This window comes from Bos javanicus, chromosome 26 (assembly GCF_032452875.1).
Source record: "Bos javanicus breed banteng chromosome 26, ARS-OSU_banteng_1.0, whole genome shotgun sequence".
In the NCBI taxonomy this organism is placed as follows: Eukaryota; Metazoa; Chordata; class Mammalia; order Artiodactyla; family Bovidae; genus Bos; species Bos javanicus.
The window spans coordinates 44,659,177-44,684,799 of NC_083893.1; the positions used below are offsets into that span (position 1 = coordinate 44,659,177).

Genomic DNA, 25,623 nt, shown 5'->3' on the forward strand with positions numbered 1-25,623 from the left:
CAATGCAAGGGATGTGGGCTTGATCCTGGGCTGGCAAACTAAAACCCCACATGCTGCAGAGCAATGAAGACCCAGCGCAGCCAAAATAAAAATGAGAAAATAAATATTTTTTTAAAAATTTAAAGAAGGAATAAATGCTTCTCAATTTGTTGCCTGACTCAGGTCAGTTTCCAGAACCCTGAAGTGGTTGTTGGTAGCAGTTTTGTCTAATTCTATCCTGGTTTCTATGAAAAGGCAGCTACCACCCCCCAGTACCCCCTCCCCTCCAAGCTCACTGTTCTGCACAAATTCACTTAGAAGTGAGCTGTGTACAGGGTTCCGCCCAGGTCACAACAGACTCCCTTCTGCCTCCTCCACTGTTCACACCTCTGGTCTCAGAGAGATTCTGAGGCCGTGGCAGTGGCATCAATGCTCGAGAATATACAAAGAGGAGAAAAAATTAAGGGAAGGGAAACTCTGTTCATTGCACTTAGTAAGGTACTAACGCAGACTCCTGTGGTTCAGCAATATTAAAAGGAGTTTTAGGTATAATTTTCAATTCTGCTTATAAACCTAAGAGCTTGTGCTTGCAACCCTGCCTTAGCTAAAAGTACAGAATCATTAAGAGACTTCTATAGCAACTGGACCTTGCTCTGTCCCCCAAGCATGTGATCTGAGGACCGCTGACCCAGTCCAGGCACTGTTGAGCCCACAGGACCGTCTTTTGTGGCACTGAGGCTGGGGCCTGGGACGCGGGACTCTTTCCCGCAGTGCTTGCACCTGGACAAACGTCTCCTTGAGCAACAAAATCCAAAGACACTATAAGGCTCTACAAACAACTGCACGCACGCACAGTTGGAGCAAATTACCGACAAGAAGATACAAAGGTGTCAGGAGCAAGAACAGGGTACTGCACGTGCCCCCTGCCCTGGACACCCCCACAGGGGTGGCAGGCCGCCTAAGCCCCCTCCAGCCTGACCCCTGGACGGACCTCCACCCTCATCCCACATAAGCAACCAGCTCATCCCCACCTCGGGGAGTGAGAAGGTGAAACTGTTACTTGTTTTTGCTCCCTCCTGTAGCCATCGGAGCCCCAGTAAAGCCTTGCCTGAATGTCTTGACTAGCCCTTGGTGGTGGTGTTGAGTTGCTAAGTCGTGTCTGACCCTTGCGACCCCATGGACTGTAGCCCGCCAGGCTCCTCTGTCCATGGGATTCTCCAGGCAAGGATACTGGAGTGGGTTTCCATTCCTACTTCAGGGGATCTTCCCAACCCAGCGATGTAACCCACGTCTCCTGCATCTCCTGCCTGGGTAGGAGGATTCTTTACCATTAGCGTCACCTGGGCAGCCCAGAGGTTCTTTTTCACAAGAGGATAAAACTCCTTCACACGCAGCAAACTTTATTCACCTGGGCAGCCCAGAGGTTCTTTTTCACAAGAGGATAAAACTCCTTCACACGCAGCAAACTTTATTCACCTGGGCAGCCCAGAGGTTCTTTTTCACAAGAGGATAAAACTCCTTCACAAGCAGCAAACTTTATCTCCACGCCAGGTCTGTCGGTTCTCAGCACGAGGGCACATCTGCTTCTTCCCCAAACACAGCAAGTGACAGGGACACACGGTCAGCCCGAGTGGCCAGCGAGCTTTATTTGGCTTCCTTCCTGCCGCCGGAGGAGCCGTGTGCGCTGGGCAAGGGTCCGCGCTGGCCTCCCTGGGGGGGCGCCAGGTGCCTGTGGGCCTGATGCTGGCCCCATGGCCTGTCCGGTCCTGGGTGCTGGGCGGGGGGCAGGGGGTGTTCTCTTCGGGCAGGAGGCAGAAGCATGAGGGCAGCAGCCTCCTGGGAGCCCCTGTCAATGCCTGGCTCCACACGGAGGCAGCAACCCAGCCAGGGGAGGGTGCCGGGGCCTCACACTCAGCACGCGTGGGGCTGGAGCGTCGTCCTGATGCCGGCGGCCAGGGCGCGTGGCGTGGGGCTCTCCGCGGTGCAGCTCACGGGCAGGCCCTGTGCGGCCAGGGCTTGGGCTGTGGTGGGGCCGATGGCCACGAACTGCAGGGAGAAGATAGAGGGGTCTCAGCGGAGCCGCAGGCCTTGGTGGGGGGTTGGAGGGGAAGCAGCGGGGCTGGGTGCAGGGCCCGTCAGGACATCCTGTTAGGACGACGTCTGGAATCGGTCAGGACCTCCGTGGTGGGAGCACAGAACAAAGCCTGGAAAGGGGCTCTCTGTGAGGCAGGGGCGGCAGCCGGGCCCCCCATGGAGGCAGAGCAGTCCAGACCGGGGCCGGAGCCAGGGGGTCAGGTTCAAACGGCAGCTCCACAGGACAGTGGCCTCAGGGTGACCTACCCTCTGCGGGCCTCCGTCCCCACCTCCATGAAGCAGAAAGGTTAACAGCTTTGCTCATCCGGCTGCTCCAAGGGTTAGATGAGCAACACGTGTGACCACTTGGCCCGTGCCTGGCACAGACCCACACCTGGTGCCCGTCGGTGGTCACAGGACCGTCGTTATCCTAGGTTAGAAGCTTCAGTGGCCTGGGCCACGTATTGCTGTGACTCTGGCCCCTGCCAGCTGTCATTGCAAGTCACTTAGCCTTTCCGATCCTCAGTTTTCTCATCTGTAAAAGGGGCTCAATCACCCTGCCTCTCAGTGCTGGCTTGGGGCGGGGGGGCGGGGGTGGTGAAATGGGAAGATTGACAGCTTCAGGCAGAGAGAAGGTGCTCATCCCACCCCACTCTGTGCTCACACCACCGACAGGGACCTGCCCAGGAGTGGTCTGTGACGGTGAGCCCCCTGAAAATGGCAGCCCCTGCCCAGCAACCCCATCTGCCCCTCCCCAGGCAGGCTGGCAGGAGAGAGAGCGAGATACCGCCTTCGCACAGTCTTAGGAAGCGGTGGCCTGGTGCTCCTCCCCAGGGGTGTGTGGGGGGCAAGGAAGGAGGCTGCTCGCACAGAAGCTGGGGCTCTTGGAACCCCACACTCCCACCCCTTCCACAAAGCAGCTACCCCTTAAGAGACCTCCCTAAGGCAAAAAATTGAAGCTTGACCCCTACCTCACACCATGCACAAACATTAACTCAAAACGGATCAGAGACCTCAATGTCAGAGTTAAAACTGCAACAGAAAACACAGCAGTGAATCTTCATGACCGTGGACGAGGCAATGGTTTCTGAGACACACGATGAAAACCACAAGCAACAAAATAGAACACTGGTTGAAACAAACTTCTGTGCCTCAAAGACGGAGAAGGCAATGGCACCCCACTCCAGTACTTTTGCCTGGAAAATCCCATGGACGGAGGAGCCTGGTAGGCTGCAGTCCATGGGGTTGTTAGAGTTGGACACGACTGAGCGACTTCACTTTCATTTTTCACTTTCATGCATTGGAGAAGGAAACGGCAACCCACTCCAGTGTTCTTGCCTGGAGAATCCCAGGGACGGGGAAGCCTGGTGGGCTGCCGTCTCTGGGGTCACACAGAGTCGGACACGACTGAAGTGACTTAGCAGTAGCAGTGCCTCAAAGAACACCATCAACACAGCAAAAAGACAACTCATGGAATGGGAAGAAGTTTGTGCAAATCATATATCTAATAAGGTACTTGCATCCAAAAAAAAAAAAAAAAAACTCTTACAACTCAATAGCAAAAAGACAAATAACCTAGTTTAAAAGTGGCAAGGATGTGAACAGACGTTTCTCTTAAGAAGATATCAAAATGGTAAGACTCAGGGAACTCAAGTTGGTGCTCTGTGATAACCTAGAGGGGTGGGAAGGGGTGGGAGGTGGGAGAGAGATTAAAGAGGGAAGGGACAGGTGTACACATAAGGTGAATTCATGTTGATGCATGACAGAAATCAAACCAATATTGTAAAGATACATAAATATAAAAAATTTTTAAAAAAGAAGGTATCAAAACGGTCATCCTGCCCATGAAAAGATGCTCAGCGTCTTTACTCATTAGGGAAATCCTAACCCAAACCACTAAGAAACTACTTCATACCCACTAGAATGACTATAATCATAAAGACAAAAAAAAAAAAAAGTGTTGGCAAGAATGGAGAAATTAGAATCCTCATATATTGCTGGTGGGACTGCAAAATGGTACAGCCACTTTGGAACAGTTTGGCAACTGTTTAGAATGTCAGACATAAAGTCACCATATGAGCTAGCAACTCTACTTAGGTATACACTCAAGAGAAATGAGAACACGTGTTCACACACACAAAAGCCTATATTTAAATGCTCAGCTATTACTCATGATGGCTCAAAAGAGGACACAGTCCAAACGTCCATCAGCTGATGAATGGATAAATAAAAGGTGGTTTGTTCACAGATAGACTGTTGTGTGGTAACACAGAAGAATGAAGAACCGATACATGACGACGTGGGTGAGCCCTGAGGCGATCAGGCTAAGTGAAACGAGCCAGGCACCACAGGCTGTATGCGGCGAGACTCCGTTTGTATGAGAAGTCCAGAGCGCAGGGAGATCCGCAGAGATGGGGAGAAGGCCAGTGGGGGCTGGGGGCTGGGGCGTGACTCTCACAGCACGCGGTCTCCTTCATGGTACTAAAATGTTCCAGAACGAGAGGGTGATGGCGGCACAACTCTGTGAATTTACTAAACGCCCTGAACTGTACACTTTAAAAGGTACATATTTAAGTCATAAAAAGCGAATTTCATGGTGTGTGAGTTATATCTCAATAAAGCTGCTTTTTTCTTAAAAAAAAAAAATTAAAAAAGAAAGAAAGAAACTCCCTAAAGTCGGGAACCGGCAAATAAAAGCATAATTTCAGCAGAAGCAATCTGGTCACAAGATGACGTTTCCACGTGAGCCTTTTACTCCCCGACATGGGCTGGTCACAGGAGCGGGGGGTGTCTAGAGAGCTCTGCTGTCAGACTCACCACCAGGGGCCTGGCTGGACCCACGGAGCCCACGGGGCTGGACCCAGGCTGCGGATGGGGCCCCTGGAGCAGGGCAGCCCACTCCCCGCCGGGCCCCCAACAGCCCAGCGCTAAGGCCAGTGTTCCGTCTCTGGGCACCTGCCTGGGGCTGGGGTGGGAGTGGGGAACCAGTCTATAAGGCAGAGACAGTCCCGACCCCCTGGTGTGCTGGGGCCTGTGCTGGGGGCTCCCAGTCACACCAGCAGCCCTTCCCCAGTCCCCCTCAGGCCCTTTAAGAGCATCCCCATTACAGGGCTGTGATTACTTGCCGACTCCTAAAGAGTACAAATGGAAATCCTTTGAGTTAAAAACCACAAAAAGGAGAAAGGATTTAGAATACCTAATTTCAAGACAGATGGGAAACAAGGCGAAGCATGCTCATAACTGAGTCAGGCCTTGAGCTAAGGGCTTGACTTAATTCTTTCAATGAACCTATCAGGGAAGACCATGCACATGTCTACGAAGACCACAAAGGGATAATTGTCCTCACGCAGCACAGGCTCAGAGGTTAAGTAACTTGTGCAAGAGCACCAGCCAGGAAGCGGCACTGTGAGCTGTGCGCAGCGGCCTGGGAGTCCTGATGCCCGCGCTGCACAGCACGAGGACTTCTGGACCAGGGGTGGGACTCCCCGCGGTGGAAGTGCAGAGGCGCGACCCCTGGACCGCAGGGCGGTCCAGACCTGCCTGTTCTCCAGAGCTGCCATCAGGGACTCTGCGAGGTCAGGAGTGCTTTGGCTTCGCACGGAAATTCTAGGATAATTAGTAAAAGCTAAAACAAACAAACAAAAGAATCTGAAAGAAAAAGACCAAAAGCCCACTGAATATCTTACCTTAATTTGGCCAATGCTGTCACCAGATAACTCTTGAATATGCTTGAGACTGTGTGTCAGGCCAGAGGGACTAAAAAATGTGATGCTGGCGGGAACACCCTGGAGAGGGGAGAACAGAGTCAGTCCCTTGCCAGGGACCAAGAAGAAAGATGCTCCCCAGCCGATCACCCCTGGAGCCCAGGGTGCACCCTGGAACAGCCTGGGGGCGTTCACAGCAGGAGGGTCCCCACTGAGAGATGCTCCCCAGACGGTGACCACCCCTGGAGCCCAGGGTGCACACTGGGGGCATTCGCAGCAGGAGGGTCCCCACTGAGAGATGCTCCCCAGACGGTGACCACCCCTGGAGCCCAGGGTGCACACTGGGGGCATTCGCAGCAGGAGGGTCCTCACTGAGAGATGCTCCCCAGCTGGTCACCATCACTCCTGGAGCCCAGGGTGCACCCCGGGACAGCCTGGGGGCATTCGCAGCAGAAGGGTTCCCACTGGTTTGGGTCCTGGGCTCCCTAGAGATGGAGCCCAGGTCGAGAACTGTTTAGAGGGGGCTGGGGGAGGCTGGGTGCTGTTTCCTGGGCACTCTGCCGCCCTCGGGTCTGCGTCTGCCTGGCCAGAGGACACAGGCACCGGGGACCCAGCACCCAGGTGAGTGGACAGTGCCTCCAGCTCCTGTGGCCAAAGAGCACCGATCAAGTCAGATAGCAGCGAGCCTGCTCCCTGGCCCTCTCCGTGCCTTCTGGAGATGGAGCAGACAAATGGGCCCATTGGGCCTCTCTGCTCTGGTTGGTGCTAACGGGGCCTCTCAGGCCAGCAAGGCATTCGGAAGCCTGTCCTGGGGGAGGAAGGGGAGGCGTCTTATTGGGTGCAGACGTGGAAAGCTCCCATCATCCTCACAAGAGCCGAGCACTGTTCTGCCTGAAGCCTGCAAAGGTTCCCGCTGCCTCCCCAGCTCGACCCAGACCACGCCCCACCCCGCGGGCCTGCCTGGTGTGCACCTCGCCCCTCTCGGCCCCTGCCCTGCAGCCCCACCACTGCCCCACGGCGAGGAACTGTGTCACGGCCACTGCTGACCCCGGGCTTCCTCAGTCTTGAATGCTACGCAGAGGGCTCTGTGTAAATTATCTCCTTTAACCCTTGAAAAACCTTACCAGATGGGTCTGTTCCTACTTCCCAGATACAGAGATGGAACCAAAAGATGGGACACTCCCCGCCCCCCACCGCAAGTCACAAGCTGCAATGGACAGTAGAACCAGCGTCGGGAGGCTGGTGCCCCTCAACCCTGCCTGTGCCACCTGGGGGCCCCCGGCCCGAGCTCCCGGGAAGCGGCACGCACCTGCTGGGTGTAGTAGCTGGTGAGGTTCCCCTGGATCCCTGGGTGTGGAATAGTCTGGTAGACGGTTACACTCTCCAAGGGGATCCCTGGACACAATGGAGACCAGGAGACACACTTTACTGTGCCGGGAACGGACCACAGGGCACCGTTAGTAGAGGTCCCCCAGGGCCACACAACTCTCCCGGAACAAGTGGCCGGGCACCGAGGGACGGGGGCTGGGCCGGCCCTCCGCACCCCACCCTATGCTGCGGAGCAGTCACACGGTGCAGGAGGCGGAGATGACAGGGAAGGACGGGGTCCTGAAGCCTCAGCCCCCTCGGGACCACGGATTCCTTTTGTCCCCACATCTATGTGAACTGTCCACAGGCCTGGCCCTGGCCACTCCCGCCATGGCTGCTGTCCGCGTGGACTCCCACCCTGCGGGCTGGAGGCAGACCGCACGGGGATTTGTAAGCCTGGGGCGTCAGCGGCCACGAGCTTTCGGGGGCCCAGACAGCTCGGTCCCTGGCACCCTGGGATGGAGCCCAGGGTTGGAGTGGGAGCAGGTCTAGGTCAGCTGAGCTGCAGGCCGCCCCGTGCTTGATGAGATCGGCTCTCCCTGAAGACTGGCTTCCCCGTGTGCCTACCTGGGGGTCCCGACCACCCTACTGCCACCGCGGTCCTGGTGAGGGCTCTGGGCCCCCCGCCAGCCCCCAGCTGAGCTGAGCGGGTTGGTGGGGAGCGGATCTGAAGTAGGAAAGTGCCTGCACCCCGAACCTAACATGAGCGGCGCCCACCTCCCGGCCCAGCGGTCCAGCCCAGCCGTGCCCTCCCTCGAGGGCTCTGGGGTGACACTTTGTCACTGCGCAGGCGGGCTCTCGGGACCCCGGACAGGCCGGGGCAGGCATGGCCCAGAGGGCCAGTGCATTCAGTCACCTTTGTCCTTGAGCATTTTTGGCAGGATCTCTCTCTTGAGGGTTCCGCAGGGAAACAGAAGAGGCAGTGCCGAAGGCTCCCCTGCGAGTAAACAGGCGGGCGTTGTAGACAGGCCAGGGGTAACGTGTCAGGGGTGTGGGAGGCGCAGCCCCAGGCCCCGCCCTGGGTCAGGTCGGTTCCAGGACCGAGTGGAGGAAGCCCTCGGGGTCATGGTGGGGTGGGGGGCAGCATGTGGAACACTAACATCCACGCGTGCCTGGGGCTGTGGTACCCCCACCTTCCGAAGCCCCTCCCACCCTGGTGGCCCCGGGCAGTGGTGAGCATGCAGAGCTGGGTCAGAGGTCAGGCCCAGTACTGGCCCCAGAGTAACAGTCTCTGCCTCCTGAGGGGACCGGCTGGGAGGGAAGTAGCTGGAACCTGGGCTCCACGGGCAGGCAGCAAATGGGAGCTGAGCATGGATGATGGATGTGCAGCCGCCCCAGCAGAGACCAGCTGCAGGGCCACTTCTGTTATGGTGGGGATGGCAGCCGCCAGGCCAGGTGCCTCAGGGGCTGAGGGACGCTGGGGGGAGCCCAGCCTGCTCAGAACGGCCCTGCCTCCTCCCCCTGCGTACATCTCCGCTCTGGGAGAATCAGCTGGAGGCCTCTATTTGCAGAATTGTGGAGACACCATGGAGACAGAAGCTCCCAACAAAACCAATGGGCCATCAGGTGTCAGAATCCTCCCCAAGAGTGGAGGCTTGATGGCAAACAGCCTGACAGCCTCCAGGGGAATGACGCCCACGGCCCGTCTCATCACCATGGAAACTGACGGCATCTCCCACCAGGGCACTGCTCGACCACACCACTCTTCCTCTTTGTCGTAAGATCATTTATGGAAAACAATGAATGAATGAATTTAAAAAATTCCGTTCTGGGATGAGCTCAGCTAAACAGGCCAGTGTGAAAGCTGGTTGAGTGTTCTGAAGAGGTGAGCGGTGAGGTCTCCCCGGGACGACAGGGAGCGACCAGGGCCTGGCAGGAGTCTAACCCCACACAGGATGGTGAACCTCGGGGCTCGGATGCTCTGCGCTCCTTTAACAGGAAGGGGGCCTGGCCTGCTGGGCAGAAGACGGCAGCTGTGCGGAAAGTCCTTGAGCGCACGGTATGTGGCCGGGGCAGGGGCTTCAGTCTCTGCAGGCGATGCGGGTGATGAGAGGGAGTGTGTAAATGTCATTTCGCTGGAGGAGACGCATGTCTGTGAAACTCTAACGGCCTCCAGGTCTGTGCCCTCTCAGGCCTGTTAGCAGAGGGCACTTAACGGTGGATAATCAGGATGATGAGGCTGGGTGGGGGTGGGTGCACGAAGGAGAGCCCAGGAAGTGGACAGGTTGGCAGGAACAAACTGTCGGTCAGCTCAGCTGCAAGTCCAGGGGGACAGTTCAAATAACCTGAGTAACCAATCAACTATAATCCAGGGAGATTAAACATCAATAAATAACCCGCACAATGCCTGCCTCTGACGCCCTCCCCTCCTTCTCTTTCTCTCAGAAGACGCTGTTAAGAGTCATCTTCTACCTCTGACCACTTCACTCATCCTTTCTTTTCCGCCAGCAGGGTCACCCTGGGAGGGAAGACCTGTCCATCAGAACAAGAAACTACCAGACTCACCGAGGTGATGGCTTTAAGCGCTCTAACAGTGCCCGTCACAGAGTAAACAAGTGTTTCAGTCAAACAAACAAGCAGTGACTACGAACTGGCCTTTCTACTCCAAGCACTGGGAATGCCTTCTTGCCTTTTAAGATCAAGCTTCAGAGTGGACTTCCGAGAAAATCGTTAACATCTAGGCGAAACCAGGGGCAAGTCCTTATCAGTCAGGATGAGTTCTCATTTAGGTATGATTCTACTTGGGAACTGAAGGTTCGTTAGGACCCACAGGTGAACGCTGGTCGAGCCGTGGGGAGTCCGTCCTCCCGCTTGTCCCCTCAGAGCTCTGGGACCCTGGATGGTCCCGAGCCCCCCCGGAGCTTCGACAAGCCTGCCAAACAGCACGCTGGGCGACCCTGGGGCACCCGGGCCGTCCCTGAGGTGCCCTGAGCCGAGAGGGGTGGCTGAGCTGTGGCCTGTGCTCCGTGTGACGGGGAAACACGTTTTTCGTTTTTTCACTTTGATTAATTTAAACAGGCACATGTGGCTCCCACAGAGGACCAGAGTGGACGGTGGTGAGAGGCGCCAGGGCCACGCTGACCACCCGGTAATGCCCAGCCCTCAACACCAACGTGACAGTGACGCGGGAAACAGCAAATAAGATCATTCATAAAAGAAGAGTGGGGAAAGGAGAGTGAATGGGAACCTGCAAAATCCACTGTCTGCAGCCTGAGCGCCAGGAGGCCTGGCCCACGGGAAGGGGATGACCCAGGACTCTTGCAGGAGTGCCTCCCGGGGTCAACAGAAACACACAAGCCCAAGCCCTTCACTAACGGCACTGGCTCCTGACAGCAGGGACCCCTAAGACTTCAGAAAGATCGAGACAGGCCAGCGCCACCTGGAGAACAAACGTTCCAACACACTACGCCCACACAAAATGGCCCCGGAAGCCGTCCAAGTCCCCGGTTACGGTGTTGCCCTCCCTGCCCACCCGATGCCAACACCAGGGACACAGAAGACAAAACCCTCTCCTGGACAAACTCACAGCAACACCTTGGGCGTCAGCAACCAACCGGCCCTGTCTCCGAGCCCAGGGAAGTTCTAGAGAGGCCTGTACACCGCGGCCCCGGGTCAGAGCCCAGGGAAGTTCTAGAGAGGGCCTGTACACCACGGCCCTGGGTCAGAGCCCAGGGAAGTTCTAGAGAGGGCCTGTACACCGCAGCCCCGGGTCAGAGCCCAGCACGTGGTCTACGGCCGCTCTCATTTACGATGGGCAGAGGACGGGCCCGCACAGCCGCCTGCATCTGGTCCTCAAAGGACAGGCCCACAGCCCCTGACCTCGAGGGGCACAGCCCTGATCCCCTCAGTAACAGAAGGTGAGACACCATCCTTCACGTGGGTGTCTGATGTCACGCATCCGTCAGGGAGGGATCAACATGACAAGGACACACGCTTATGTGAGCATCTGTGTGCAGCTGGAGCAGGCATGGCGGGGGGTCTGGGACAGACAACTTGAGTGGGGGCTCTCCTACAGACACACTGAGCCTCTGTTCTTTCTCTTCGAGAGTTCTGCTCCAAACAGAACTCTCATGTCAGAAGCTGAGAATTTAATAACTAGTGCAAAGCCTAATCCCTACTGAAATACAAATCTCCCTAGAACCTGTGCCATTCTAAGTCTCAGCCCATGTGCTGCCCAATGATGAGCTTATGAGGGGGCAGGGGGTGCTTTTTCACGGAGGAGTGGGCTTTGCGGGGGAGGGAATTCAGAGGAGGAAGAGGTTCCCACAAGGAAGGACAGGCGGGAGAGCTGGCAGACAGACAGACAGACAGTGCCCAGGAGCTCCTGCTGCCTCCACCCGCCCCTTACGATTCCCAGAAAATCCTGTTCCTGGTTTGTCTCCAACCCTTTCACTCTGTGTCAAGTTCGAGTTGTCTCCTTGGGTGGAGCGGGTGGAGGGCAGTGGGCTGAACCTCAGACCAGCACAGACGGAAGCAGATACAAGGCACCTGATATAAGACAGCAGCAGATGCAAGGCGCCGTGAACGCAGAGGGGCGCACACACTCAGACCAGCCGTGTCGTTACCAAGACAGCACCGAGGAGACAGCCCTCCCCCGAGGTGCTGGCTGGGAGGCCCCCCAACAGCAGCACCGGGCTTCACTGGGGCCCTACTCTACTTACTGGAGCAAATGTATTCTGCAAGCTTTTCTGCGTTTCCACAGGTTTCTCCTTCTGTATGCAGGCCAACTCTATTCACTGGAAAACAACAACATCTATTTGTTTACATGGTTATTTAAGTCCTTTTGTTCCAGGGTCATTTTTTTAAAGGTGCAAAGACGAAGGCAGGTGCTTTACAAAGACATGGAGTGTCTCCCCTTGGAAGCTGGTGTGGGAGGTGGGAGGAGGCATCATGTACCTGAGAGGGAGCTGGGTCCCAGCCCGCGGCCCCCCCGCCCCCGCGGCCCCCAGACCTGTGGCTTTAGGTGATGTGGGGTCAAATTAGCAACTTACTCTCAAAAGGTTCAGGAAAAATTAAGTTCTTTGCCTTGTATTTATACCTTTCCTATAAGTTCCCTTCAAAATAAAGATGTATATATAAAAGAAGAAACGACATAACCATCACACAGATCTGTCATAATTTAAATTGAACTCTTCCCCTGTTCGTGGACACTTGGGGTTTTTCATTTTTTTACATTATAAGTAACACTATGATATAGTTGTGTATCCCAACCCTCCCCCCACAAAGACTCTTGAGAGTCCCTTTGACAGCAAGGAGATCCAACCAGTCCATCCTAAAGGAGATCAGTCCTGAATATTCACTGGAAGGACTGATGCTGAAGCTGAAGCTCCAATACTTTGGCCACCTGATGCGAAAAACTGAGTCATCTGAAAAGGCCCTGATGCTGGGAAAGATTGAAGGCGGGAGGAGAAGGGGACAAGAGAGGATGAGATGGTTGGATGGCATCACCGACTATGGACATGAGTTTGAGCAAGCTCCAGGAGTTGGTGATGGACAGGGAAGCCTGGCGTGCTGCAGTCCATGGGGTCGCAAAGAGTTGGGCACGACTGAGCGACTGAATGATAAAAACATTTCTCCTATTTGGGATTACTACCTTTGGATAGATTACCAGAGAAGGGATTAGTGGGCCAAAAGGTACAGATAATTTGGCAAAGCCTTTGAATACATGGGGACCAAGTATTTCTCAAAACATGGGAACCGATTTTCAATGCCATTTAGCCATATCTGAATGCATTTATTTTACCACAGCCTTATCGGGATCATTATGTGGTTGACTAATTACTTGTTATAAACTGAGTAAGGAAAAGAATCTGTTTTAAACTGAACCACAGGGCTCCATGAACTAAGTCAGGTCAGTGGGGAAGGACATCTCCTGTTCCCCTCTCTTCTCTGCTCTCCACCACACTCACACCTCTGCTCGCTGGCTGCCCCGGGGGTGGGTTTTCCACACCCAGCAGTTCTCCGGCTCTCCGCTGGGTGTCTGACAACCTAACTCACGTCTGACGCTCTCTCCAAGGAGGCAGCGTCAGATCCCAAGGATGCGGGGCTCAGCCCCCCGGATCACACTGCCCCCACTTCAGACCTAGGTCATCGCTCGTGCTTCTGACAGACCGGCTCTGAGTCAGAGGGTCTCCTGACCCACTCCTTGAGTTGGGTCACTTGCTAGAACAGCTCACAGAACTCAGGGAAAAGCTGTAATTTACTGTTGCTGGCTTCTTACGAAGGTATTTCAAAGGGTGTCAATGAACAGCCAGATGGAGGAGCTGCATCGGGCAGGGATGGTTTGGGGGGCCTGGGCCTCCCAGCTCCTCTGTGAAACTGCTCTTTGGATTTTTATGGCGGCTCCGTTGCATGGGCGCAATCGACTAAATCATTGGTCACTGGTCATTAATTCAACCTCTGGGCACCCCACCATCCTTCTCCCTGGAGGTGGGGGGCAGGGAGGGCAAGATCTGAAAGTTCTCACTGGAATCACGGCACTGGTTCCAATGGCAACTAGCCCCCAGTCTAAGGGCTTCCCAAAAGTCACCTCAGTGAAGTCAGCTCAGATGGAGTTGAAAGAGGTCTGTTATGAATAACAAAAGACACCTTTTTTTTTCTTATCATTTCGGAAATTCCAAGGGTTTTAGGAGGCCTGGGCCAGGAATAGGGATAAAGACCAAATATACATTTTTTATTATAATCACAATATCACAGTCATTCTCTGGTGTTTTATTTGGGCCTTGACTGCTTACCTAGAGAAGCAGTAGCATTTCCCACCACATACACCGACTTAGCATTCCATTTTTCTTTCAGAGACTTTTTCCAGACTGTAAAACATGAAATTCGATGTGAGCTGCAAATACCACGGTGGCCGTTTGGACTGCTGCCTGTGGCTGTTTGTTCATCCTAAAAAACTTGTGAGCAAGGCAAACTTTTAATGACCAGATATAAAGAAACAGCATCTCAAACTAAAATCCATTTTTATATTCTATTCATAGTCTGCAGGCAAGTTTTTAAAAATCACTTTGGCCAAATGTGTCAGTATGCCTTGCCTGAAATATTAAGTCATTTCCACAGCTGGCACTAGAAGCATTTTAATGAATACTAGTAAACAAACATAATGAAGAATTAATTTGCTTGGTGACATTAAAATATAAAAATCTACCCTTTTTCCCTTGGCCACGCCATGAGACTTGTGGGATCTTGGCTCCCAGACCAGGGATTGAACCCACGGCCACAGCAGTGAAAGCACGGAGCCCTAACCACTGGACCACCCGGGAATTCCCCCCAAATCTAGACTTTTAGAGAAAAAAGTTACTGCTCGTGAAAAAGAGGCGATTTACATCTCTAATAAAGCAACTGCTGTTTACTCACTGTCCTACTCTTTGCGACACCCTGGACTGCAGCGTGCCAGGCTCCTCTGTCCTTCACTCTTGCAATTTGCTCAAAGTCACGTCCACTGAGTTGGTAATGCTATCTATCCACCCCGTCCTCCGCCGTCTGATACAACTGATTTTATCTGGGACATCAACCAAAGCAGTCAACAAACTGTCTTCTGAGATAGGAAGGCTCATTTATCCATTAGGTCAAAGTGGAGATGATACATTTCGGGTTAGGAACAAACACAATTTTATAGAGGACATTATCATTTTATGACAAAAGTAAACATTTTAAAATATGGGTTAAAGAAATACTGGAAAAAAAAGCGTCGTAAGGCCACTTGGCATTCAACACCCTTTTAGGAGATAAGGAAACACTAGTTTTTCCTTCCTAAGATCTGACACCCGTCTGGGTGTTTAGGAGGCAGCACGGTCCGGCTTCCTGGGGACTCGGCACCTCGAAGTGCTCGCTCCCATCAGAAGGCTGCCGGGTGACGCTATTCTGGGTAGGACACTAAGAAACAGCCTAGAAGAGGGAATCTCATCTCATCTTCCCTCCACAGGTAACACAGGCACAAAGGAACTCGGTACCTAAACACTTTTTGAACCAAAAGTCACTGCGCTGTTTCAAACGTGAGGTGCACCTCTTTCTAGACTGAGCATCACCGACGGGATAAACCAGAGTGACATCCAGAGGGATTCACAGCAGACCCCGCCCTCACCTTCAGCTTTAGTGTCTTTCTGCAAACACCGCTCCACGGCTTCCACCGCTCTGGGGCTGGTGAAAATGAGTCCCCCGTAACCTTCGGGATGAGACAGCTGCACACCAAACAACGGCAGAGGATTTCATATGATGGCCAAGTTCAACGCTGCCCAAGATTCAACATCTTCACAAAAGTAGTAGGCAAACTAAATCCATCCATCCATCCATCCTTCCATCCACTCAAGACAGGAGAGCCCACTATGTGCCTGGAACTACTCCAGGTCTTTAAGGTCACAAGGTAAATTCACAGCACTTCCCCCAAACAGCTCACAGTCTTGGGGAGGGACGGGTCGGTGTGATGCGGGGTGGCAGGCATAAGGGAGCAGAGGGGATGTGACTCAGCCTGGGCGTGGCTGGGGTGTAGGCAGGACCGCAGACTGGACCTGCATCCATAATAAACTGAATATTCAAGGAGCGATATCCATGCTGAAGCCCCGGTTTTTGAAGATAAAAATGGGGACAAAATCTACTGACCATGTATTCTGAGCAAGGTGGTGGGCTGTCTTACATACATTCCTGCACCGAACATGTGAAGGCACCCTGTGATGGGTGCAAAGACTTGATCGGATTAAGACACAGAGGCTTGTCGAGGATGAGGAAGCAGCCCAGGTGAGGGCCGGAGCTGCGATCTGAGCACGTGTCTCCACGGTGCCCAGGCCAGAGCACTCACTCACCGCACCACCAGAGCTTCAGAGCTCAGACACCCCCTCAGGAAACAGACTAGCTGGGGGTGATGGACAGGCTCCTGCTTGTAGCATTTTTCTGACCATCGGGGTCCTAGCAACGAGCTCAGATGATGAGCTCTGCTTCCGTTAAAGCTGCTTATGGGGGTCCCTTACATAGTCCTCACAGCACATAGTCAGGGCAGATGCCAACTGTTGAACGAATAATTCAACATTCAGCTCAAACGGAAGGGAGAAAGCAGACAGGTGCTCCGTGAGTGACAGGCAGACTCCAATATGCAGAGCATGGGGGCGGGGTGGGGAAGGGGGGAGCCCAGTGGACAGGGGTGGGCACACCCATCCCGTGAAGCCCCCGGCTCTTGGCCCACGTGTCCAGAACAGAGCCCCTGGGGAGGTTATCTGGTGGCAGGTGCACAGTGGTGGAGACTGCTGGGCACCAAATCTTTAGCTGGAGCTGTTCCGACAGGGCTTCCCTGGGGCCGTCCCCAGCTGTAATCTATTACCCCAACCCCGGGGGCAGCAGCCCCAACCCTCCCTCTTATCTGCTGGGGGACCTGGCCAAGGTGCCTGGCCTGGGAAGAAACAACAGCTGTTGGGCTCTTTGCTGAGGTCGGGGGGTGTGACCTGCAGGAGAGGAGGAAGGGGAAGGGTCTGCACCGCCGAGAGCAGGCAGGTGGGGCCTCGCCGCGGCCCGCCTCTGAGAGGCTCGGGCTGAGGATCCAACAGCAGCTGAGACCTGGGGCAGGTGAGTTCACGTCGCCAGACGGTGAGACGAGTGCTCATCAACGGGTCCTTCCCACTCGGGCTGGGAAGGATGCCAGGGAAACCAAAGGTGTCTCATTGGAAAACGATGGTGCTCAGAGGCTGGCGAACCTTACCTTCTCCGACAGACTGGGGAGAGACAGAAACTCAAACGATAAAACAGGGATCAAAGTGGCTTCGAGCCCATATAATCCCAGCTCCTGCAAATAAAAGGATACAGCTTTGAGCTGGCAGGGGTTTTTTTGGAAAATAAGGAAAAGGGGCCTGTTTCACAATTTACACTGTGCCCACTCCTCAACTGTTAGCAGATCGCCCCACCCTTGATTGACTTCAACACAAGGCAGGGCCAGGCGTTCTGGGACTGGGTGTGCCAAGCACTTACCCTGACGTAGGGGTCCTGGCCACAGTCGTCCTCCTTGGGGTCTTTCAGCAAAAGAACCTTCATTATGGCCTGGCAGTCCTTAGAGGGTGCTACGGGGCAGGGAAAGGGGATGTTAACTCGATTTCCAAGGCTCTTCCTGAGCAGGGTCAGTGGGCTGGGCGGGCGTGGGGCGCAGGTAATCAGCGGCAGCTTGGCTGGCCTCTCCCTCCCCCACAGTGACTTGGCATTTATGGGCTTGTTCCTTCTGAAGACCCTGTCACCGATAAGGCCCGCGGACAGCAGGCTGGCACTTGATATCACTTGAGAGACTCACAGAAGAGAAGTGATGCAAATTCTGGGTTGAATCAATAATAAATAAGAGAAATGAGTATCTTCTAAGGAAAGGAATAATTACTTCCATTTCTTGATAAATCTACTCAGTTGCTTATAAGCTCTTTAGGAAATGATTATATTGATTCTTCTCATATGTTTTACAATATGGTCAAGTACCATGAGATAATCTTTCAAAAATTTTTGAAAAAATTTGAAAAAATTTTGGAAAAAAGCCTGTTGATATATATCAAAAGGCGTACATACTTTATACCCTTTCTTCCTATAGTTTCAGTTTTAGAATAAATTCTAAGATGATACTCATAAATATGTGCAAAGATTAACATAAAGGTGTTCATCCTGGTATTCTTTTTTTTTTTTAATTGACACAGAACATAGGGCAAGTTTAAGGTGTACAGTGTGATTTAATACATTTATACATTGTGACACAATTACCTCTGTAACACTGGCTAACATCTCTTCACTTCATAAAACTATCATTTCTCTTCTGTGGTAAGAGCAATTAAGATCTAGTCTCTTGGTAGCTTTGAAGTTGATAATACAATATTGTTGATTATAACCACCACGCTCTTCATTAGATCCTCAAAACTTAGCTGCAAGTTTGTATCCTGAAGGCAATGGCACCCCACTCCAGTACTCTTGCTTGGAAAATCCCATGGACGGAGGAGCCTGTTAGGCTGCAATCCATGGGGTCGCTAAGAGTCGGACACGACTGAGCGACTTCACTTTCACTTTTCACTTTCATGCATTGGAGAAGGAAATGGCAACCCACTCCAGTGTTCTTGCCTGGAGAATCCCAGGGATGCGGGAGCCTGGTGGGCTGCCGTCTACGGGGTCGCACAGAGTTGGACACGACTGAAGCGACTTAGCATTAGCATTAGCATTATGCTTTATAATTGCAAATACTTAGAAACAATGTAAATGTCCAACAAGGAGAGAATGGCTAAATAAATCAAGGTACAAGTCTACAAAAAAAATCACTAAAATACTCATAAACAACTTACTACACGGGTTATTTACTCACAAAATAATGTTAAGTTTAAAAAGGCAGGATACAGAATTACGTAACATGTGTGATCTTACAGATTTTATATACACATAGACATGAAAGAATATTCTTTGCTGCTAGGCTAGGGTGATTATTTTCTCCTCTATCTCTTTCTGTATCATCCAATTTTATTTTTACAATAAACATTAAATTCCTCTTGTATCAAAGGAGGAAAAAGCACATTATAACCACCCAAAGGTCTCAAAACAAAAGCCACCGAAGACCTGCAGAACAAACTCTGCTGGAAACGCAGATTACATCCCGCAAGTAGCATTAGACTAGCAATTACTTAATTAATATACAGTGGTTGATAACAGTCAAAGAGAGTATATTGTTTGGAGCAGAAGTGTGTTAACGCTGGGAGCCATTACTAATAAATAATCACTGAACATATTTCTGGAAACTTATAACATCTATGGGACATCTTAGGAAACTCTGGCTCCAAATGAATTGCTTTGTATCTAAGCAACCAATCCTGGGTGAACTAATAATTATGAAGCCAAGTTCAATTACTGCTGCTTTCCAGCACTTAGCTGGAGAGCGGGGGGACTTGGGGAGAGAGGCAGCAGCATCGTGTGTATCATTTCCTGAAATTACTCACCACGCGTCTAACACAGAAACCAGAATTCCCCCTTTCCGGGATGCTCACTCTTAGGTGCCAACTTGGCCGGGCTCGTTTTCCCCATTTATTCAGAAATGCTAACCTAGGTGTTGCTGGGCAGGTACTCTAGAGAGGTGATCCACGCACCATTCGTTGGCTTTTAGTAAAAGAGGTGATCCTAGGTCACCAGGGAGGGCCTGCTTCAGTCACTAGGAAGGCCTAAAGGGCAGAACTGAGGTTTCCTCGAGGAAGAAGGTAATTCCGCTGTGGCCGCAGATGCAGGCAGTGCCCGAGCCTGCCCTTCCCGTCGGCTGGCACCGTGGATTCCAGCCTTTCCTCGCCAGCCCCCACAGCTGTGCAAGGCAATTCCTTGCACCAAGTCTCCTGATTATATCCCCTACTGTTCTCTCTGTTGAACCCTGGCTGACACACCTCCCAATCTGGGGGTTCAGGGATGTATGCCGCTAGGTGGCAGGAGAAGTGAGTGACAGAAGATGAGATGGTTGGATGGCATCACTGACTCGATGGATGTGAGTGTGAGCAAACTCCGGGAGAGTGAAGCACAAGGAAGCCTGGGGTGCTGCAGAGTCGCACATGATTAGTGACTGAACAACAGAAAGGGGCCTGGGGCTTCCCCAGGGGAGAAGGCAGGCGTGACTCAAGTGCAAGGACCAGGGAGACTCTGGTTCACTGAGAAAGGGGGATCTACCAGATCCCCAGATATCCACTCCTCCCTCGCAGATAGGAGCCCTTCATAACATCGGGCACATGGACGCCCGGGACAAACACGTGCAGATGGATATGGTCAGGTGAGGAGGTGCTGGTCCAGAGGATGGAAGTTGAACTGATGCATACACTTCTGGTCCCGCCTGGACAGGAAGTGCCGTTCCTGCCCTTCCCTTCCTGCCTCCCTGCGGGGTGGAGGATGGATGGCGTTGGCCAGTAAGAGCTGCAGGGTCCTGCCTGGGGGCGATGCAAGGAGCAGGACCTCTTTGCATGGCAGAGCCACCAGTCAGCCAGAGTGTTTACATCAGAGGAAAGAAACGTTCTCTCCTGTTTCAGCCAATGTTATCGGTTCTCTGTTAGAGCAGTGGGACCCACATCCTCACCCATGCAGAGCCCAGAATGCTTCCTGGAGGACCCGATGTTCCTGGAGGATCATGTTCAGACTGGAGGCTGCACAGGTTCAAGCCTGAGGGGTGGGGAGAGGCCTGGGGCGGCTGGAGTGTGCAGGGGAGAGTGGGGAGATGGCCTCGCCTGGCCCTGTTAGGGAGTCTGGACTTAGCAGCAATGGAGATGTCTTGTTGATGGATGTACTGTCCTGCTTGCTCTTTCTCTTCCCTTTTCTCTCTGGGGCAACATAAGGAGGGGAGTGCAGGGTCACCGAACAAGCACAGGGCTAAGGGCCAAGGGAGTCGGGTTCTGGTCCCAGCCTGACTGGCCACGACGTGATCTTGTTTTCGCCCCTGTTAAATGGGAATACCCTCTGCCCTCCCAAGGCACGGAGTGACTCAAAGGAGATAATGAATGACAGCTACCCAGCTGTTGTTATGTAGTCACTAAATCATGCTTGACTCTTCTGTGACCCCATGGACGGTAGCCCGCCAGGCTCCTCATTTCCTTCTTCAGGGCAGCTTCTTGGCCCAGGGATTGAACCTGAGTCTCCTGCATTAGCATATGGATTCTGTATCACTGGGCCGCCTGGGAAGCCTTAGTTGGATAATAAAAACATGTGAGAGCAAACCAAATCTATTCACTGCAAATAAGGAAAATATTTCTTCTGGGTTCTACTCTGTGGTTCTCTCGGGTAATAAAACCGACGCCTTCTGGATAATGACTGCTTAGAAATTCCATGAGATGGGCTGCAGGACTTGAAAAATAAAAATAAAATACTGCCCTTGGCCCTTCTCTGCCATTGCTCTAAGCATCTCTAAGGCAGAACTAAGAGGAGCCACCGCTGAAGCTTCTCGGCCACCCCAGAACCCCTATCACCAAGTTCACCGAGACAGATCAACAGACACGTGCACTCAGTCATGCCAACACTCTGCTACTCTTCTTAGTAAATGAAGGTTTAAAGCTGAGACTGTGCAGAGAATCGATTCTCCTCCACATCTACCCTCTCACAGCTGACAGGTACCAGTCACTGAACTACTGGGCAAATCCAGCCCAGGGCTGAATCCAAGGGCTCAAAGAAAGGTCCACAGACCCTGTCTCAACAAGGGAGGGGGTGGGACGTCCCTGCTGGGCCAGTGGTTAAGGATCAACGAGAAGCCTGTGCACTGCAGCTAGAGGAAGCCTGTGCGCAGCAATGAAGATCCAGAGCAGCCATCAATAAATAAAGTTTAAAACAAACTTTTTTTTTTTTTTCAGTTGACACCTGTTACCTGCATTGCAGCAACAGGAGGAAGCCTGGAACAGGAAGGGGAGAATGGGGTCTTCTCAGGCTTTTATGCAAGAAGGTTTGTATGTGAGTCACTTCGGACTTTGGCAAGAGGCCTGGTGGTGTGGGAGAATCTTGTGCCAGAGGGGCTGAAGCCTGGGTTCTGGTCTTTGCTGTCCTCTTGGTCTCTGTTCTTGAATCTGTGAAATAGGTCTGGGCCTCTGAACCAATGGCTTCCCTGGGGCACTTTCTTCCCCATAGTAGACGCTCAGCAAATATTTGTCCACATTGTGGGAAAACAACGCTTTAGGTTTACTCAGCAATTTTTGGAGCATGGGGAATGGCCACTTTTCCTTAAAGAGACAGGGAATTGCCTTGATTCAGGCCTCTTTGCTGGTAAGAGAGCCACGTCTCAAATCCATACTTTTAACCCATGTTCTGCTGCTTTGAGTAGTAGCAAGAAAAGCAGCTGCCCTTTTATCTGGCACTTACATGTGTCATTTATGGGGCTAAGCATCTTACAGGCAAGATCTCAATCCTCATTTAAACCAGCAAGGAAGGGAGATGATTCCTTTTTTACAGAAGAGGAAACTAAAGCTCTGAAGGTTTGAGTAATGTGCTCAGGCTGCACAGCACAGGAGTTGGCAGAGGTAATAATAAAATGTAACCCAGGTCTGGAGCCCAGGCCCGGTCTCCCAAGCATATGCTACCAGCTCTCTGCTCCTTTAGGATAAACTCCAGACTCCATTATACAGAGTGGAGCATTAATAAGTCAGAAAGAGGAAAGCAAATATCAAATATTAACGCACGTATGTGGAATCTAGAGAAATGGTACGATGAACCTATTCCCAGGGCGGGAAGAGAGACACAGATGTAGGAAACAGACGTGGACTCGGGGGGAAGGGAGGGTGGGATGAACCAGGAGACCGCGATTCACATACATACAGTACCATGTGTAAAACACGCAGCTAGTGGGAGGCTGCTGTAAGCCCTGTGATGACCCAGAGGGGTGGGGTGGTGGTGGGGGAGGGGGTTCAAGGGAGGCTCAGAAGGGAGGGGATATATGTATGCATATAGCTGACTCATGCTGTTGTACAGCAGAAACACAATATTGTAAAGCAATTATATTCCAGTAAAAAAAAAAAAAAGATAAATTCTGAGTTGAGCTGAAGGTGAGCCAGTGGGTTGGCAATCTAGTCCCTGACTGAGTGAAGTTCCCCAGGGTCAGTACTGGACTTTCTTGAAGGACAAAAACCATGGGTAGTCCATTTATTCACATTCACTGCTCCAACTCACACTCTGACCATGAGCTCAACACTGGGGACTAATCCCAAGGCACAAAGAAAGGCTTTTCCCCTCCCAAATGGGAACACCAGACCACCTGACCTGCCTCTCGAGAAACCTATATGCAGGTCAGGAAGCAACAGTTAGAACTGGACATGGAACAACAGACTGGTTCCAAATAGGAAAAGGAGTACGTCAAGGCTATATATTGTCACCCTGCTTATTTAACTTATATACAGAGTACATCATGAGAAACGCTGGACTGGAAGAAGCACAAGCTGGAATCAAGATTGCCGAGAGAAATAGCAATAACCTCAGATATGCAGATGACACCACCCTTATGGCAGAAAGTGAAGAGGAACTAAAAAGGCTCTTGATGAGAGTGAAAGAAGAGAGTGAAAGAGTTGGCTTAAAACTCAGCATTCAGAAAATGAAGATCATGACATTTGGTCCCATCACTTCATGTGAAATAGATGGGGAAACAGTGGAAACACTGTCAGACTTTATTTTTTTGGGCTCCCAAATCACTGCAGATGGTGATTGCAGCCATGAAATTAAAAGACGCTTATTCCTTGGAAGAAAAGTTATGTCCAACCTAGATAGCATATTGAAAAGCAGAGACATTACTTTGCCAACAAAGGTCCATCTAGTCAAGGCTATGGTTTTTCCAGTGGTCATGTATGGATGTGAGAGTTGGACTGTGAAGAAAGCTGAGCACCGAAGAATTGATGCTTTTGAACTGTGGTGTTGGAGAAGACTCTTGAGAGTCCCTTGGACTGCAAGGTGATCCAACCAGTCCATTCTGAAGGAGATCAGTCCGGGGTGTTCTTTGGAAGGAATGATGCTAAAGCTGAAACTCCAGTACTTTGGCCACCTCATGTGAAGAGTTGACTCACTGGAAAAGACTCTGATGCTGGGAGGGATTGGGGGCAGGAGGAAAAGGGGATGACAGAGGATGAGATGGCTGGATGGCATCATCGACTCGATGGATATGAGTTTGAGTGAACTCTGGGAGTTGGTGATGGACAGGGAGGCCTGGCATGCTGCGACTCATGGGGTTGCAAAGAGTCGGACATGACTGAGCAACTGAACTGAACTGAACTTATTAAAGCACTACATGCTTATTGAGGAAAATTTGCAAACTACAAAACAGTATGTTCCTCAAGACATTAAAAATAGAATTCCTATGATCAAACTGTGGTGGAGAAGACTCTTGAGAGTTCTTGGACTACAAGACCAAACCAGTAAATCCTAAATGAAATCAACCCTCAATATTCACTGGAAGGACTGATGCTTAAGCTGAAGCTCTATTACTTTGGCCACCTGATGCGAAGAGCCAACTCATTGGAAAAGACCCTGTTGCCGGGAAAGATCGAGGGCCAGAGGCGAAGGGGGCAACAGAGTCGGGGACAGCTCACTCCTTTTTTGCAATCGCACTTCCCACGTACTCTGCTCATTTTACAGAAAGAAAAAGGAAAACTATAGACCTCGCTCTCAGAAAGCTGATGTCTTCTCTAGTGACTTTTTTTCCCCAAATAACATTAACAGGCTGCAGACTGGCAGTCTGTGGGATAAATCTGCCTGGTAGGTGACTTATTTGGCACAAGTTTTACAAATCACGTTTTCTGGTAAAAGTCCAGCACTCCAGGTTCTCTTGCAAAGTAAGAACTGAGAACACTGGCCGACTTTTCCACTTGGCCACAACTTGCAGAGCTGCTGGGTACACGCTGTCTTGTTTACCACAGTCCTCTCCACTGTGTTTTCTCAAAATGGGCTCAGGTCTGTCCTTTAGATATCCCCACAGGCCCTGAAAGTGTTAATCGCTCAGTCATGTCCGGCTTTTTTAGACCCAATGGATTATAGCCTGCTAGGCTCCTCTATCCATGGGATTTTTCAGGCAAGAATACTGGAGTGGATTGTTATTTCCTACTCCAGGGGATCTTGCCGACCCCAGGGATCAAATCCAGGTCTAGTGCATAGAAGGGAGATCCTTTACTGTCTGAGCCCCCAGGAAAGCCCTAAGTGAAAGTGTCAGTCCCTCAGTGGTGTCTGACTCTTTGAGACCCCATGGGCCAGGATCCTCTGTCCATAGAATTCTCCAGGCAAGAATACTGTAATGGGTACTCCTTTCCTTCTCCAGGGGGACGTTCCCTACCCAGGGATCCAACCTGAGTCTCCTGCATTGCAAGCCTGGCTTGCTGCAGTCCATGGGGGTCCCCGAGTTGGACGCAACTTAGCGACTGAACCAACAACTTGCCCTAAAGCCGATGAGGTTGATGCGTGATTTTAAAGAAACCTTCAGATCAAGAAATGCGCTTAAGGACAGTGGGCTAAGGGCAGGTATCAGGATCGCATTCACTGATTACGGACAAGGCTGTGCCACCGACTGTGCTGGGCAACGCCTGCCGGATTGGGGCATCTGCTCTGGTCCCGCGACCTTCTTTCCCTTCGGGGACCGCGCACCACGGCCCAGCGCCCACCCAGGCCAGCAGCGACCTAAGGGGTGCTTACGGCGGGTCCCCGTGCGTCCGCGGAAGTCTTGTGTCTTCGCCGGTACCGTGCACAAGCGACACCTACCTGGCGGGGCTGGCGAGGCGCTGGGCAAGAGCCCACGCCGGGGCGGACTCTCAAGGTTTCCGCCTGCAGGCTGCCCGGCTGCTACGCTCAGCGCAGACCCGAGGGCGGCCCCCTTACCACGTGGCCAGCGTTGCCACGACGACAGTCCAAGCCCCCGCCCCGAGTTACTGGTCACCTGTACCCGCGGTGGGGGATCCAGGGGCCGGCGCCGAAGCTCGCGCATGCGCACTGACACCCAGGCCCAGCGACCTGTTGAGATGGATCAAACCACTGCACAAAGTGGGGGGGCCGGTGGTGAGGAGAGCCTTGGAAAGACGAGCCGCTCAAT

At 52.3% G+C, this 25,623-nt stretch overlaps 1 protein-coding gene across 3 annotated transcripts; it reads right to left on the reverse strand.

Annotated features, from left to right (window-relative positions):
* Positions 1-1,430: 1,430 nt before the first annotated feature.
* On the reverse strand, positions 1,431-25,539 carry UROS (uroporphyrinogen III synthase). 3 transcript variants are annotated; one of them, XM_061403996.1, is made up of 10 exons: positions 25,230-25,535; positions 17,076-17,164; positions 16,810-16,893; positions 15,208-15,304; positions 13,859-13,933; positions 11,786-11,860; positions 7,981-8,061; positions 7,066-7,151; positions 5,739-5,837; positions 1,431-2,025 (listed from the first exon to the last, which is right to left on the reverse strand). In XM_061403996.1, exons 1-10 carry the CDS (start codon positions 25,516-25,518, stop codon positions 1,891-1,893), a joined length of 1,110 nt encoding a protein of 369 aa, XP_061259980.1. In that variant the 5' UTR covers positions 25,519-25,535; the 3' UTR covers positions 1,431-1,890. The 3 variants fall into 3 exon arrangements, with proteins under 3 accessions (XP_061259980.1, XP_061259981.1, XP_061259982.1); XM_061403997.1 differs by having other exon boundaries at positions 25,296-25,533; XM_061403998.1 differs by lacking the exons at positions 1,431-2,025; positions 5,739-5,837 and adding an exon at positions 5,846-6,564 and having other exon boundaries at positions 25,230-25,539.
* Positions 25,540-25,623: the final 84 nt, after the last annotated feature.

What these genes read in the sequence shown, in the direction of transcription:
- UROS (XM_061403996.1), bottom strand. Translation starts at nt 25,518, where the DNA reads ATGCGCGAGCTTCGGCGCCGGCCCCTGGATCCCCCACCGCGGGTACAG. An exon ending in CCAGCTACTACACCCAGCAG is followed by an intron (nt 5,838 to 7,065) that starts GTGCGTGCCGCT and finishes TCCCCTCTCCAG; the next exon opens with GGTGTTCCCGCCAGCATCAC. An exon ending in ACAGCATTGGCCAAATTAAG is followed by an intron (nt 2,026 to 5,738) that starts GTAAGATATTCA and finishes TTCTCCCTGCAG; the next exon opens with TTCGTGGCCATCGGCCCCAC.